Source organism: Alosa pseudoharengus, unplaced genomic scaffold (assembly GCF_046254945.1).
Source record: "Alosa pseudoharengus isolate Yale_2024_CS ecotype anadromous, Long Island Sound unplaced genomic scaffold, YU_APseudo_1.1 YU_APseudo_1.1_scf_17, whole genome shotgun sequence".
Lineage (NCBI taxonomy): Eukaryota > Metazoa > Chordata > Actinopteri > Clupeiformes > Clupeidae > Alosa > Alosa pseudoharengus.
In genome coordinates this window covers 37,253,408-37,267,405 of record NW_027468640.1, presented here as the reverse complement: position 1 = coordinate 37,267,405, position 13,998 = coordinate 37,253,408, and the positions used below count along the sequence as shown (strand labels likewise).

Genomic DNA, 13,998 nt, shown 5'->3' with positions numbered 1-13,998 from the left:
ACTGTGATGTAATTTAATGATGTTACAATGTCATGGTGAAGGATGATGATGATTGGTGCGTTGGTCTTGGCAGGAACACCTGATAGCCAATGAGGTGGCAATTCTGCGGCGGGTGCGGCACCCAAGCATCATCATGCTGATTGAGGAGGTGGACACGGCCAGTCATCTCTACCTGGTCATGGAGCTGGTCAAGGTGAGTGCAGAGCTGACCCTCCTGCATGTCACCTCAAGCCTCAACCTGCACAGCTCAGAGCAGGATATTCTGGTTGCAGTCGGATTGTAAAAAAAAAAGAATGGGATTCTATTTTTCTATTCCTAACCTCTTTTCCTTGACCTCGAGGGAAAACGTCAAGAGGTCAAAGAAAGATGTGAAGGAGAACTCATGAGGACTTGGGAGAAGAAGTACAGTGCTGAAAGAATCTCTTATGTGAATTATGTGATAGCGGATGTTATTGACATGGATTTTGAAATCTTTCCACGATATATTGTGCCATAGAATTATATCCTTTAGAGGATAGTCTTTGAAGCATTGAAGCACCTTACGTAGTGATTTCAATTTGGACACTTCCGAATCATTTCACTTAAGAACCTTCTATTGTAAAAAGTCTATTCAACCACATAGTTTGTCTGCCAGTCTATCTATCTATCTATCTATCTATCTATCTATCAAAAAGTGCATTATTATGACAACAAAACATTACAGTATTGCCAAAGTGTCACAACTAAATGTGTATGCATTTTTGTCATGCTTTGTGGCCCCAGTTACAGTAAACACTAGTACAGCACAACCAGCACACCTTGTACAACTAGACTTACTGCTACAGTGAGCTATTCTTCTGTACGCCCTCTCTCTCTCTCCCCCCCTCTCTCTCTCTCTGTCTCTCTCTCTGTCTCTTTCTCTCTCTCTCTCTCTCTCTTTCTTTCTCTCTCTCTGTCTCTTTCTCAGTGAGGACCTATATTTCTATCATATTCTCTACCACGGCCTCACAGAGATGTGTGTGTGTGTGTGTGTGTGTGTGTGTGTGTGTGTGCACGCGCGTGCGTGTGTGTGTTTCTGCAGGGAGGGGACTTGTTTGACGCCATCACCTCCTCCACTAAGTACAGTGAGTGTGAGGCCAGTGCCATGCTGTTCAACCTGAGCGCCGCTCTCAAGTACCTGCACCAACTCAGCATCGTGCACAGAGACATCAAACCAGAGAACCTGCTGGTACACACACTAACACACACACACACACACACACACACACACACACACACACACACACACACACACACACACACACACACACACACACACACACACACACACACTTTAGATATGCCTGCATTAGATCCTTATTCTAAGCAGAAACATCAAACCTGAAAATGTCCTGGAAAAGTACAGTAACACCTTTAGACACGCTAAAGGTGCATTGTTATTTTTCAAGACTCACATATCCATGTGTGTATGTGTTTGTGTAGGTGTGTGAGTATCCTGATGGCACTAAGTCTCTGAAGCTGGGGGACTTTGGGCTGGCCACAGTGGTGGATAAGCCTCTGTACACCGTCTGCGGAACACCTACCTACGTGGCTCCTGAGATCATTGCAGAGACTGGGTAACACACACACACATAAAACACACACCGCACACACAGCTCTGGAAACAAATAAGAGAGCCCTGCACAGCCCTGATGTCATCCTACGATTGCTGAGTGACATTCGAATTTTTCAAAATTAAGAGACCACTGCAAATTTGAATATGACCGTCAACTCATTTGAATGTCACTCAGCAACAGTAGGATGACATCAGAAAATGTGCAGTGCTCTCTTAATGTGTTCCAGAGCTGTACATCAACATTACAGTTAGCGAATTCCAACGACATTATCAGTTGCACACACACACACACAAACACCAAACATTACAGTGAGCAAATCCACTTACATTATCATCTACATACACACACACACATACACACACACACTTATGAACACAAGGCTGCAGACACTCTCACTTAAGCTACCAAACACACACACACACACACACACACACAGATGGCCCTGCTGTCTGCTGTAAGGCTTAAGTTGTCTCAAGTGGTTAAACACAGCCCACTGGCCTCATTAAGCAGAAGCAGCAGCGTCATTAACTCCACTGTCCAGTCTGCACTCACTAGACACACTGCCACACTAGGATTACCCACCATGCAGGCACTTCACTGAGCATTACAGCCACAAGATGTTAACCTGGCTACCTCTCTAATACACTTAAACCATTCAGTCTCTTTCTGTGTGTGTGTTTGTCCAATTGCATGTGCATGTGTGTATGGTCCATGTGTGTGTGTGTGTGTGTGTGTTTATGTTCAGCTACGGGCTGAAGGTGGACATTTGGGCGGCGGGGGTGATCACCTACATCCTGCTGTGCGGCTTCCCTCCGTTTCGCTCAGAGAGAAACCAGCAGGATGAGCTTTTCCAGAAGATTCTGGAGGGGCGCTTGGAGTTCCCCACCCCTTACTGGGACAGCATTAGCAGTTCTGCTAAGGTCAGCCTAACACACATAGAGTACACGACACACATGCTCACATACATTTAACATACGGAGATCATGCATGTTTTTTTCATGCAAGTCACAGACATGACCTGTTTTAAAGGATCTGATTGGCCGGATGCTGCAAGTGAACGTGGGAAATCGTTACAGTGCAGAGGAAGTGTTGTCACATCCATGGGTTTTGGTGAGTGAGTCAAACACACACACACACACACACACACATGGACACACAGAACTGTTTGATTTCTGATGCAGATGTTTCTTGCATCACCGGTGCCTGTAACAGCAGTACAAACACACACTCAAACCTTTTGCTCAGTTTCTGCCTGTGATCTGCAGGATGACTCCGAAAACAACGTGAAGGTCGATTCACCTGATGAGTTGGACAGCAACACGGCAGCGGACACAGAGGTGAGAGAGTGCAAACACACACACACACACACATATAAACGCAGGCACATATGCACATACATTGTAATACCTTATTTAGATCGATGATAACATAATAACAGGATCCAAATAATGTTATAAATGGTTCATATCATATATTAATATTAATACTGGTAATGTCCACATTTTTTTCTGTATTAAACCTAAGTTCAATAAATCTATGTTATCAACGGCAGCTATGATGGGATATGATACACACACACAGCAGCATTCCCACACACTCACTTGGTCTCTAACCCATCCATCCTTTATTCTCTCCACCTATGCTGACAGTCTGACCATCTGAATGACAATGGTAGGTAGCTGTCAGTGCATGTTAACAGTTCTCCCTCTACCCATAGAGCCTTCAACTTTGGGCTCTTTTTTAAGTCCTTGTATTTATGCATGTAATGGTCGCTTCCGATTTCCGTGCATGTCTATGTATCTATTTTTAAATCCTAACTAGATCACTTCAGTAGTTGTCAGATTTGAAACCTGAGCAGATGTTTCATAAATAGGCTTTTGGAGATGCATGTCTTTATACATCTCTATTGAGCAATCTCCTGTCACTGACTTCATATTTAACCCAGTTTAACAGTTCAGTTGATCACAGTTCACGTTCAGTCACTGTGAAATTCCCTAAAGTGTGTGTGTGTGCGTTTTCAGGTTATGGGACTAGGTAAGCGCACAGCAAGCTGCTGACTGTGAGACACAAGACTCCAAACACAACAGCGAGCTGACAAGAGCAACAAACAAACCAGGACTGCATTTCCCACAAACGCGCTCGTACTACGACCATCACGACTAAGAGTGTTACGATTGAAAGCTGCTCTGGTGACCTAATGGCATAACACTGAGACCTATGGGAAATGTAGTCCAGAAGCAACCCACCCACACCAGATGCCTCTCCTGTCACCTCTCCGCTGGGCCACCAGCTGCACTGTGCTGCCGCCACCCTTTTTCTACAGTTGGTCAATCGAGAATTAATAAGGTCTACCAGACATGTCTACAAATTAGATTATTTTTTTGCACTGGATAACATAAAATTATGTGACGTGGTGCAAAATAATAGATATGTTTGTGTCATAAGACAATATGATTTGGTGATAAATAATAATAGATAAGATTCAATCATTTCATACGATGGTGGTTATTTAAATCTGAATTTTCCGTGGTGAGTTTTTCTCAAAAGTGTACCTGGACCTTGTTAGTTCTCAGTTGACACGCTCATCAGTACTCCTCTTCTCTCTCCACATATCCTACAGATAGAGGTAGTCATGTCATAGTCAAGTCTCTGTTCAGTGTGACCATAACTCGTTCAAGCCTTCAGTCATTACGGTATACGCGTGCGAGTGTGTGTGAGAGAGGTGTTGAGAAAGAGACCATTCTTGTTTTGCATTTAAGTGTGTTATGAAAAAAAAGCCAATGAAATCACAGAAGGAAAACAGGCTAAGATTGTTTGTGTGTGGTGTATAGTATGTAGTGTGTGCATGTGCTCTGAGAAGTCCTTGCTTATTTGAATGTTGTTGTTTTTAAAAAAAAAAAAAAAGAAAGTGAAAGTTTTGACTCATACACAAACCTGTGTGTGTGTATGAGTGATTGTATGAGTGACTGTGTGTGTGTGTGTGTGTGTTGTGTTTGTTCCCAAAGAAATGTGCATCTTTGATTCCCATCCTTAGTCGTGTAGGACAAGATGTTAAGATGCTCTTCTGTCAGATTTTTGTACATTAAAGTTCATTCCTTGAGCATTGCTTTGGCTCTTACTGAAATGCACACTCGGATCAGTCTCCACAAGAAATACTTGTCGTCACAGTCACACACACATTTATTTAAATGTAAATGCTGCACATACAGTACAGTACAAACCTCTACTCAGCTGCTGACATAATCTAACAGCAAGTTTATGTGAGAAGACACACATATACACACATGAACATGCACATATTTCCTCTCCTGAACAGACAAAAGTGCTCAAGTGGTAATGAATAAAAAAAAAAAACATTTTATTTGGTTAAAAGATCGAGATGCCACTGCAATCTCTCGTTACTGCTACCAAACATATAGCAATGATAAAATGTGTGTGTGTGTTTGCGTTAAAGATACAGTACTGATATTTCTCACAGTTAAATGTAAGTCTGTTATTTGTAATTTTATTGAAGTAAATTAAAAGGTTCTGGACAGTAAATAACACCCTTACAGTAACACACAAACAGTGTTCCTGACCAATGGTAGTGAGTTCTGCTTAGTCGTGAGACCAATCAGCATCATCCAATAGTGCACGGACAACGCCCCCCACCTAAAACACAAACACACATGCAAACTCACAGATGTGCATGCACACACACAGACAGACCATTACAAAATGTACAAACTGATCAAACACTAACATACACACATGCAGACAGGCAAACACACTCACTCATCAAGAACACGTCCTGTTCAGTCTAGGCCTGCCTCGGCACTCTGAAACATCTATATGGATGGAAGAGAAGGAGAAGATGAAAACAACAACTTGGACTCATTTGATTGTGTGCTCCATCATATGTGTGTTTTTGTGGTGTCTAAGGGAGACTATAGAGAACGGGGGAATGTGTGTGTGTAGAGGATGTTTGGAAGCTTACGGAATGCGGCTGTGGTGAGGAGGTAAAGCACAGGGGGAATATTCCGGAATGTCCCTTCAAATGACCACGTCCCCACTCATCATTTACATAATCGGTCAACATGATGACATCGCCTTCAGAGAACGACAGCTCATCCTTCTCCCCACGGAAAGCAAAAATAGCCACGCAGCTGAAAAAGAGATTATTTTTTGAAAGGATTTACATAGTCTACCTTGTGTGTGTGTGTGTGTGTGTGTGTGTGTGTGTGTGTGTGTGTGTGTGTGACAGGGAGAAAAACTCACCACATAGCTTGAGTGGTGGATTTCTCCGAGAGCATGATGGAATAAGACTGCAAAGCAACACAACATGACATGCTGATTGTTAACTAACCCAGTAAAGCATTCTGTGTGCTGCTCCACTTGTCAGGGTATTTTTGGAGTCTGCTGAGGCTCTACTGTGTGGTGCTCTGGGACTTGCTGCGTCTAACTTCAAGGGTTGTTTTATCTAAGATCAATGCCAGTTCCTATGGCCCAGGTCCAGTTCTTCTACAAGAAGATGAGCAGAGTATTGACCCTCCTATTTGCTATTTCTCTAAAAGGTTTACCAAACATCAGCTCAATTACCAGTATAGCACTATAGAAAAAGAAGCCCTTTCCTAGCCTCTTGATGGTTTCCTCTGTCAGCCATTTGTAAGAGTGGGCTGCCTTTTCTTATTGTTATTGTCTTCTGTTTGTTATTTAAGAATCTGTTTGTCAATCACACAGCTGTACATAATATATCACTTGTAAATAAATACTGAAAAACTTTTTAGTGGCTGCTTTGAGACTTGGGGAAGAGGATTCACTGTCCTGTTGTGTTTAAGTCTGCTTTCATGTGCATCAGGGCATTACACTCACAAACAGAAATGCTTTCACATACACCAACATGTGCTTTTTTCCACATCCCCACTTCCAAACACACAAAAACACACGCAGAGCAATGTTATTCACATGCATGCAAACACTGATGGCGATTGCTAGTACTTTCTACTAACCTGTTGTGATGGCCATAATAGACAATATATACACAACACAGAGATATACACAGATGAAAGTTGAAAGGTGTGTTTGTGTGTGTGTGTGTGTGTGTGTGTGTGTGTTACCTCGGGTGGAGGGATCTCCAGTGACGTGGCATCAGAGCCTCCTGCTTCTTCACTGCTCTGTGCGTGTGGATTTGTGTGGGTGTGTGTGTGTGTGCTTGCGTTCACAGGCATGTTGACTGGAGTGTGCACATCCGTGAGTGTGTTTACGTCCATGTGTGTGTCTGGACACACATCTGCATGTGTGTCTACATCAGAATGGGTATCCATGTCTGCCAATGTGTCGGTTAAGTCCATCAAATTGATGTCCTCTTTCTAAAGATGCAAACAAATTCAGAATCAAAAAAGGTATTATTTCTTTTTTAGCTCAGGCACATCAGGGTGGTGTTTTCGCACCCAAAGACACCATACAGGAGAGAGACAGAGGACAGCGTTCCCTAAAATACAGACTTGATGAAGCAAAACTATTCAAACTTGGTTCCTGCCTACCTCTAACCTGATTCTCGCCAGATGAATTTCGTTCCGCCTAGCTCCACTCATCCATCTGGGATCGATCCATTGGAGTGGTGTTTCAGAAGGCTGGGCCTGATCAAAAATCCTTGCATATGATTGGATAAGCCAGTTGTCCGTCATCTATTGACGTGCTACTTCAACCACTCACATCGAAGCCAACCCGTGACGCTGAGAACAGTCTCACAGTCGCTTCTACGCTACGTCACATCTATGAAACTCCTGCCCTGTGTCCTGATTGGCTCTACCATAAAATCTGGTGCCGAAATTACTCTCAACGGAAGCGATCCCAGATGGATGAGTGGAGCTAGGCGGAACGAAAATCATCTGGCCAGAGTCAGGTTAGCCTACCTCCTCCTGCTCAGACAAAGAGTACTACAAGCTCTCCATGATTTGGAGGACTGATTGACTGATTGATTGGCAGAATACCTCCATGATCTGGATACCTGTGAGCTGTTGTAGAGGGGGTGTCCTGGCTTTGGACGAGGTGGTAGTGGGGGTCCTCTCTTCGGAACTCTTTGACCCTGCTGCTGATTGGCTGAGGCTGAGCCAGAGCCAATCAGATCCAGCGGTTTGGCTAGCTTGATGGGTGGAGGACGGACTGGGAGAAATCTGACAATCAGAGCAAACATGTTCATCTTTTTTTACTGTTCATCTTCGTATGTATGTGTGTGTGTGTGTGTGTGTGTGTGAGTCTGAGTGTGATAATGTAAGTGTGTATTACCGAGGAGGCATGCCTGGTCCAGTGTGGACTGGATTTATCTGGCGCTTGTCATCTGAGTCCTGAGGACTGCTCTGGGCTGTTGATCATAAACAGATCAATTTGCATCCATTCACAGGTGTTTGAATACACACATGTGCAGATATATAAGCATTTGTACAAATACACAAACTCCCACATACAGGGTTGGGTCAGATTACTTTGTAATGTTATCGATTACTGACTATAGATTACATGGCCATTTTTGTAATCAGTCGCGTAATCAATAGGATTACCCAAAACATGTAACATAATCTGATTACTTTAGGATCACTTTTTACACCACTTGCACACGACATACACATTATTATTTCCCACAGTCTTTGCAATATTGCCAAGTACTGAACGTATTTTCTGGAATGGGTTTATCGGTCAATGTCGACGGCTCCCTCTTGAGTTTTGATATGAACCTTTTTCTTGTAAAGAAACTACAGAGGCAATTGGATGATAGTGACATCTTGTGGACAAACTAATAGGCTGCTTGTCAAATTAAAACATTAGTTAAGATATCTTTTATAAAGTTGCATTGTTTGCATCACAAAATGTAATCAAGTAATCCCCAACATTGTAACTATAATCAATTTCTTATTGTAATCTGAGTTGATTATAGTTACTTGATTTTTGTAATCTGATTACGTAATCCAGATTACATGTAATCCATTACTACCCAACCCTGCCCACATATACACACACACACACACACACACACACACACACACACACACACACACACACACACACACACACACACACACACACACACACACACACACACACACACACACACACACACACACACACACACACACACCACACACTCTCCCTCTCTTACGTGTGTTGGTGGCTGTTGATAGGCTCCTCCTTCGGGGCTGGGGCTGGGGGGGAGGGGGGGACCCTGACGCAGACACTTGAGTATGCGTGGGGGTGTGCGTCTGCGTGGGGGTGTGCGTCTGCGTGGGGGTGTGCGTCTGCGTAGGAGTGTGCGTCTGCGTTGGAGTGTGCGTCTGCGTGGGGGTGTGCGACTGCGTTCTCCTGCGGGGCTTGGGCTGTGGCCGGGGACTCGTCCCACTGCTGCTGCCGCTGGCCCCTCTCTCCTCCCCCTCCTCCCCCTCACCTATTCGTCCGCCGTGGTCACCGGCGTCACTTTGCCGTTGGCTGGACTCGGGTCCGAAAACATCCAACAGGTCCTGAAGATACTGACTACCGACGCACACACTCTCCGCCCCCAAACACACACCCTCGCTCTGCGCACACACACTCTCTGATTGGTTGTTTGGCTTGCTCACTGCATGCTCACACCCATTTGATGGAGGCACTGCTCTTTCGCCACTGACAGGCTGGGCAACAACTATCTCACTGTTTAGAGACCGGGACTTAGGCATGCAACTGTTGATTGGCTGTATCATGGGACTCTCACTGCTGATTGGCTGAGAGCCAGCTACCTCTTCGCTCATTGGCCGCAGGCCTGCTCTTGAGCGGGGCCGAGGCCTGGGACGGACTGGCTCCTCCTCTAGCGGCCGATCTGTGGGTGTGTGTGGAGGTGTGTGTGGGTCCACGTCTGGTTTTGGGGGGGAGAACGGTTTGGGTGGCCTCGGAGGTCTTCTGACTGGAGACAACAACAGAAAAATCGTAAACACACACACACACACACACACACACACACACACACACACACATACAGGTTGATCTCATTAATGCACATGTTCATCATACTTTTGTAAAATTAACCAGCACTCTCAGAAACTTCAATGATGCTCATTGCTATTATCAAACCACATGCACAAACAGCTATTTATTATTATTTTCCCACTCTTACACACACACACACACACACACACACACACACACACACACACACACACACACACACAAACCCTGATGCACTCACGGGCTGGTCTGGTAGCTGGGTTGTCTACTACAGTGGGTGGTGGAGGGATGGGTGGGGGTGTGGGTGGAACATCAGTCTGCGTTGCGATGGTGGAGCGTGATGGAGTGGGAGATAGAGAGGGAGGTGGAGAGGGAGCGAGGGATGAAGTGGTGACAGGAGTCGGAGAAGGAGAGGGAACGACAAGCTGCTGCTGCTCACGACTCTTCTCTCTCAGCACCTGGTCATAAGAGGGGGGAGGAACCTGTGTGTGTGTGTGTGTGTGTGTGTGTGTGTGTGTGTGTGTGTGTGTATAATGGTGGAGGATATAGTAAGTGTGTGTGTGTGTGTGTGTGTGTGTGTGTGTGTGAGGGAATTTGTGTATACACAGGTGTCCATAAAAGAGAATGTGAAACAAACAACCACATTCAGTCGCTGACAGTCAGTACAGAAACAAAGAGTTTTATGACTGGTCACAGAGTATAATCCTCTAAACATTAACCACCAACTCTGGACATCTAAAGCCGTTCCTACCGTACTAAGCTCTACCGTCTGAAACATGCATTGCAACCCTACTTGTTTACCTCTCATATTTCATGTGAATTGATGACATACCTATCCTCAGCTCAACAGCCACAGGAATGCTCAGACCAGTGGAGTGTGTCTAAAATACATATCTATAGATAGATAGATAGATAGATAGATACTTTAATGATCCCTAGGGGAAATTCAAGATGGCACCTGCACTGCAGACCAGTGGAGTGTCTCTAAAATACATATCTATGGTACCTGCACTGCAGACCAGTGGAGTGTGTTTAAAATACATATATATGGCACATGCACTGCAGACCAGTGGAGTGTGTCTAAAATACACATCTATGGTACCTGCACTGCAGACCAGTGGAGTGTGTCTAAAATACATTATCTATGGTACCTGCACTGCTGATGGTGAAGTGTGTCTAAAATACATATCTATGGTACCTGCACTGCAGACCAGTGGAGTGTGTCTAAAATACATATCTATGGTACTTGCACTGCAGACCAGTGGAGTGTGTCTAAAATACATATCTATGGTACCTGCACTGCAGACCAGTGGAGTGTGTCTAAAATACATATCTATGGTACCTGCACTGCTGATGGTGGAGGGGCCGCTGGGTACCAGGCAGGAGCCATAGGTTCTGCGGAGAGGATGGTGATCTGTGGCCTCCTGTGGCTTATGTGCAAATACAAACATGCACACAAACACACACACACGAGGTGAAAGGGATCAAATATACAATCCACACAAATATGTTTTACAATACACTGAATTCCAGCTAAGAAGGGTGTGTGACTAAATGACACAAGATTGTTTCCATGCATAAGTAAATACACTAAAATAAAGTTGTGTTCATATTTGTGTCAGTGCAGTATGTGTCTGAGTTACCGTCTCTCTCTCTGCTGTTCCTGAGATGTGCTTCTAGAGGCTGATTTAATAAAACAGGAAAAAACAGATCATTATGACAGGCATACACATAATCTCCCTCTCTCCCTCTCTCTCTCTTCTCTCCTCTCTTTCTCTCACACACACACACACACACACACACACACACACACACAATACTGATACTGAAAAGTAAAACTCGGTCACTTCAGTTTACGAAATAATAATATAAAATACAAACTCACTCCTCATGATGGCAGCCCGGATGGAGGAAAGAGCTCCTTGGCTGAGAGACAGGGAGAGAGAAGGAGGGGTTGTACAATGCTGTGTCAAACTTTTGGCACACAGAAAAGAGCACACCCACCCCAGCCCAGGAGACACACACGGCTAGAACACACACAAACACACACTTCAAGTGATTGTTAAGCAATACTGACACAGATTTTCTCTGGAATTTGTCGACAAACAGTGAAATCTCACAGATGGATCTTTCTGTCTCTCTGTCTCTCTCTCACACACACACACACACACACTTTCTCACTCACACACAGACCAGTAAGCAGAAAGGCGCACACAAACAAAACATAAAACATTAGTAAGGTATAGGCCTTTATGTAGCCTTTATGTAGCCTTCCCTACACATTAAAATTCTGAATACATGGTAATACCTGGAAGGCTGCTGGTCTGGTTTATTTCTCTCTGAAGGACATGGCAGAAAGACAGAATGGTGGCATTTAGTTTTGCAAGCCAGACAATAATTTCATACCAAAACACACCGGATTGTATAAGTGTGTGTGTGTGTTTTAATGCGTCACAACAGCTCTATCGCATCGTCTTTACCTGCCGATGCGTTTGATCGAGGGTGTCTCCTTCCACCACCCGAGTCCCGAACATCCCGCATACTCTGCTCTTGTCCGCACCGCGCCTCGGCCATGAAACTCTCCCCACTGCAGTGAACTGCCTGAACCTCTCCGGTAATTCGAGCCCTACTCGAACATAAGCGAGCGAAAGTGCCGAGAAAGCATACAATGAAAGAGAGAAACTGTTCGACAGCAGACGTTCAACGTTACCAGTGCTGTCGTCTCAGAAAGTAAACCCGCCGCAAAACTTCACGAACGATATTTGAGGCACGATTCTGCACTCTTGGTTTTGTTTACCAAGGGGCAGAAAACTACAGCCTTCTTCTTGGGCGGACTCATCTGTGGTCCTTCTTTCGGGACGTTCATACGTCTGTACGTCAACAGGAAGCGAGTCTTCAGTGGTAGGCCTACTGTCGCATAGGGAATCAGGGATACACCAATATTCCCCTTCAACAAGTTACTTTAAGCCTACAACAACCTTAAAACCGTCAACCTTGAGTAAACATGTTTTTAATCTTGCCGCAACCTGTGCCTTGTTAAACAGCTTCTCAAAGAATCCCACTTGTGAATGCATAGCTTGACATCAGTTTCTCATTCAGACGAGCTTGGAGTATGAAAATCTGAATTTGTGCTAGAATGGAATTTCCTAGCCTCATTGAAATTGACAAGTTTTTTGTTAACATTCGCTAATATAATGTGTCATATTTTATGATTCATACCGCAACCTTTAGGTCTGAAAACGGACCACTTGAACCCTGATTCACATGTGTCTTGTTTCCCAAATAAAACCTTATTTTTGGTGAATTTTGTTTGTTGTATTAGGTTGCATGCCACCTTTAGGAGATAGACATGGGGGACAGACAAATGATCAAGGCCACAGACAATAACAGGATTTGGGTAGCGTAATACAACGGGAGACCGCGTGACAACGGCAGCCACGGCATCAAGCCGGATTCGAACCTGCGATGCAACTGGCACAATTCCTCTTATAGCCTACTCGGCAGAGCAACCTCTCAATAGTGCTAAGGAGGGGATGTTTTAAAGGAGACATATTATACCTCTTTTAAACAAGTTAGAATAGGTCTATGGGCTATACAAAACATGTTCATAAAGTTTTTTGCACAAAATCAATCTCAGAGATATCTGGGGATCTCTGCAGCCTCTATTCTTGCCAGCTTCAGTCCCTTTCAGAATGAGCCGTTTAAGGGCTCGGTCACTTTTATGCAAATAAGCTATTGCTGGCCACGCCCACCTGTCAGATGTTTAGCTGTTCATTTTCTTCATGTGAAAACCTCCACCTCTGTGAAAATGACAGATTACAGAGGCGCACTCCAGCATGTTCGACCCAGAGTCGGACCCACGTTGGCTCCTACGTGCCAAATTAGGCTTGGCTATTAGCCGTTATAGCCTGTTACATACGTAATGTAATTTTTCGTGACATAAAGCCAGTCTTTTTACAATATTTAACATTTGCTTGCATTTGAAACTTTGCACTTGATTAGCTTTTATTATTTTTTTTTTTAAATTATTATATAGGTGTGCGTGTGGAAATTGTGGGGCAATGCCAACTGAGGCAGAGAAGAGAATATGCTGCCAGGAGATTCCACAGGTAGAAGCTAACATTTCTAAGCTACAGAAAGGCCTGCAGATATGTTACCGTGTTACTAACTTATTTACAAATGAGCTAGCGAGTATGCTGCCATATTACTCATTTACGAATAATGCTAGCGACTGTGCTAGCATAGCACTCACCTTACCTTCCCATTATAGATCACACAACGTCTGCAGCAGCTGGAGGAGATCCCTAATGTATAATCGATCATCCAGGTTTTGTGCCTGTTTCTTCTCTTCAGAACGCACTGAACATCTACAGAGCTGACCATGGGGCCTTACGGCTCTGGGGAATAGAGCAGTATGTGTTATTTATTAGTTTACCTCTCCTCTACTCCCTTT

At 44.3% G+C, this 13,998-nt stretch overlaps 2 protein-coding genes across 3 annotated transcripts in view; one reads left to right on the top strand and one right to left on the bottom strand.

Annotated features, from left to right (window-relative positions):
* LOC143127115 (serine/threonine-protein kinase DCLK2-like) overlaps positions 1 to 3,827 on the top strand; it is a 9,371-nt gene extending 5,544 nt beyond the window's left edge. Inside the window, exons 9-16 of the mRNA XM_076288419.1 lie at positions 74 to 193; positions 1,061 to 1,207; positions 1,462 to 1,595; positions 2,341 to 2,515; positions 2,625 to 2,705; positions 2,861 to 2,932; positions 3,245 to 3,266; positions 3,617 to 3,827. Coding sequence (XP_076144534.1) covers positions 74 to 193; positions 1,061 to 1,207; positions 1,462 to 1,595; positions 2,341 to 2,515; positions 2,625 to 2,705; positions 2,861 to 2,932; positions 3,245 to 3,266; positions 3,617 to 3,633 — 768 coding nt within the window. The 3' untranslated portion in view covers positions 3,634 to 3,827. The remainder of the gene's footprint in view (positions 1 to 73; positions 194 to 1,060; positions 1,208 to 1,461; positions 1,596 to 2,340; positions 2,516 to 2,624; positions 2,706 to 2,860; positions 2,933 to 3,244; positions 3,267 to 3,616) is intronic.
* A 930-nt stretch (positions 3,828 to 4,757) lies between these two features.
* Positions 4,758 to 12,397, bottom strand: LOC143127783 (uncharacterized). Of its 2 annotated transcripts, XM_076289483.1 has the most exons (14): positions 12,026 to 12,397; positions 11,854 to 11,884; positions 11,431 to 11,471; positions 11,189 to 11,228; positions 10,888 to 10,975; positions 9,787 to 10,027; positions 8,731 to 9,504; positions 7,863 to 7,938; positions 7,585 to 7,750; positions 6,692 to 6,943; positions 5,853 to 5,899; positions 5,572 to 5,740; positions 5,370 to 5,422; positions 4,758 to 5,246 (listed from the first exon to the last, which is right to left on the bottom strand). In XM_076289483.1, the coding sequence occupies exons 1-13, from the start codon at positions 12,117 to 12,119 to the stop codon at positions 5,390 to 5,392; spliced, it is 2,052 nt and encodes a 683-aa protein (XP_076145598.1). In that variant the 5' UTR covers positions 12,120 to 12,397; the 3' UTR covers positions 4,758 to 5,246; positions 5,370 to 5,389. The 2 variants fall into 2 exon arrangements, with proteins under 2 accessions (XP_076145598.1, XP_076145599.1); XM_076289484.1 differs by lacking the exons at positions 10,888 to 10,975; positions 11,189 to 11,228; positions 11,431 to 11,471; positions 11,854 to 11,884; positions 12,026 to 12,397 and adding an exon at positions 10,697 to 10,842.
* Positions 12,398 to 13,998: the final 1,601 nt, after the last annotated feature.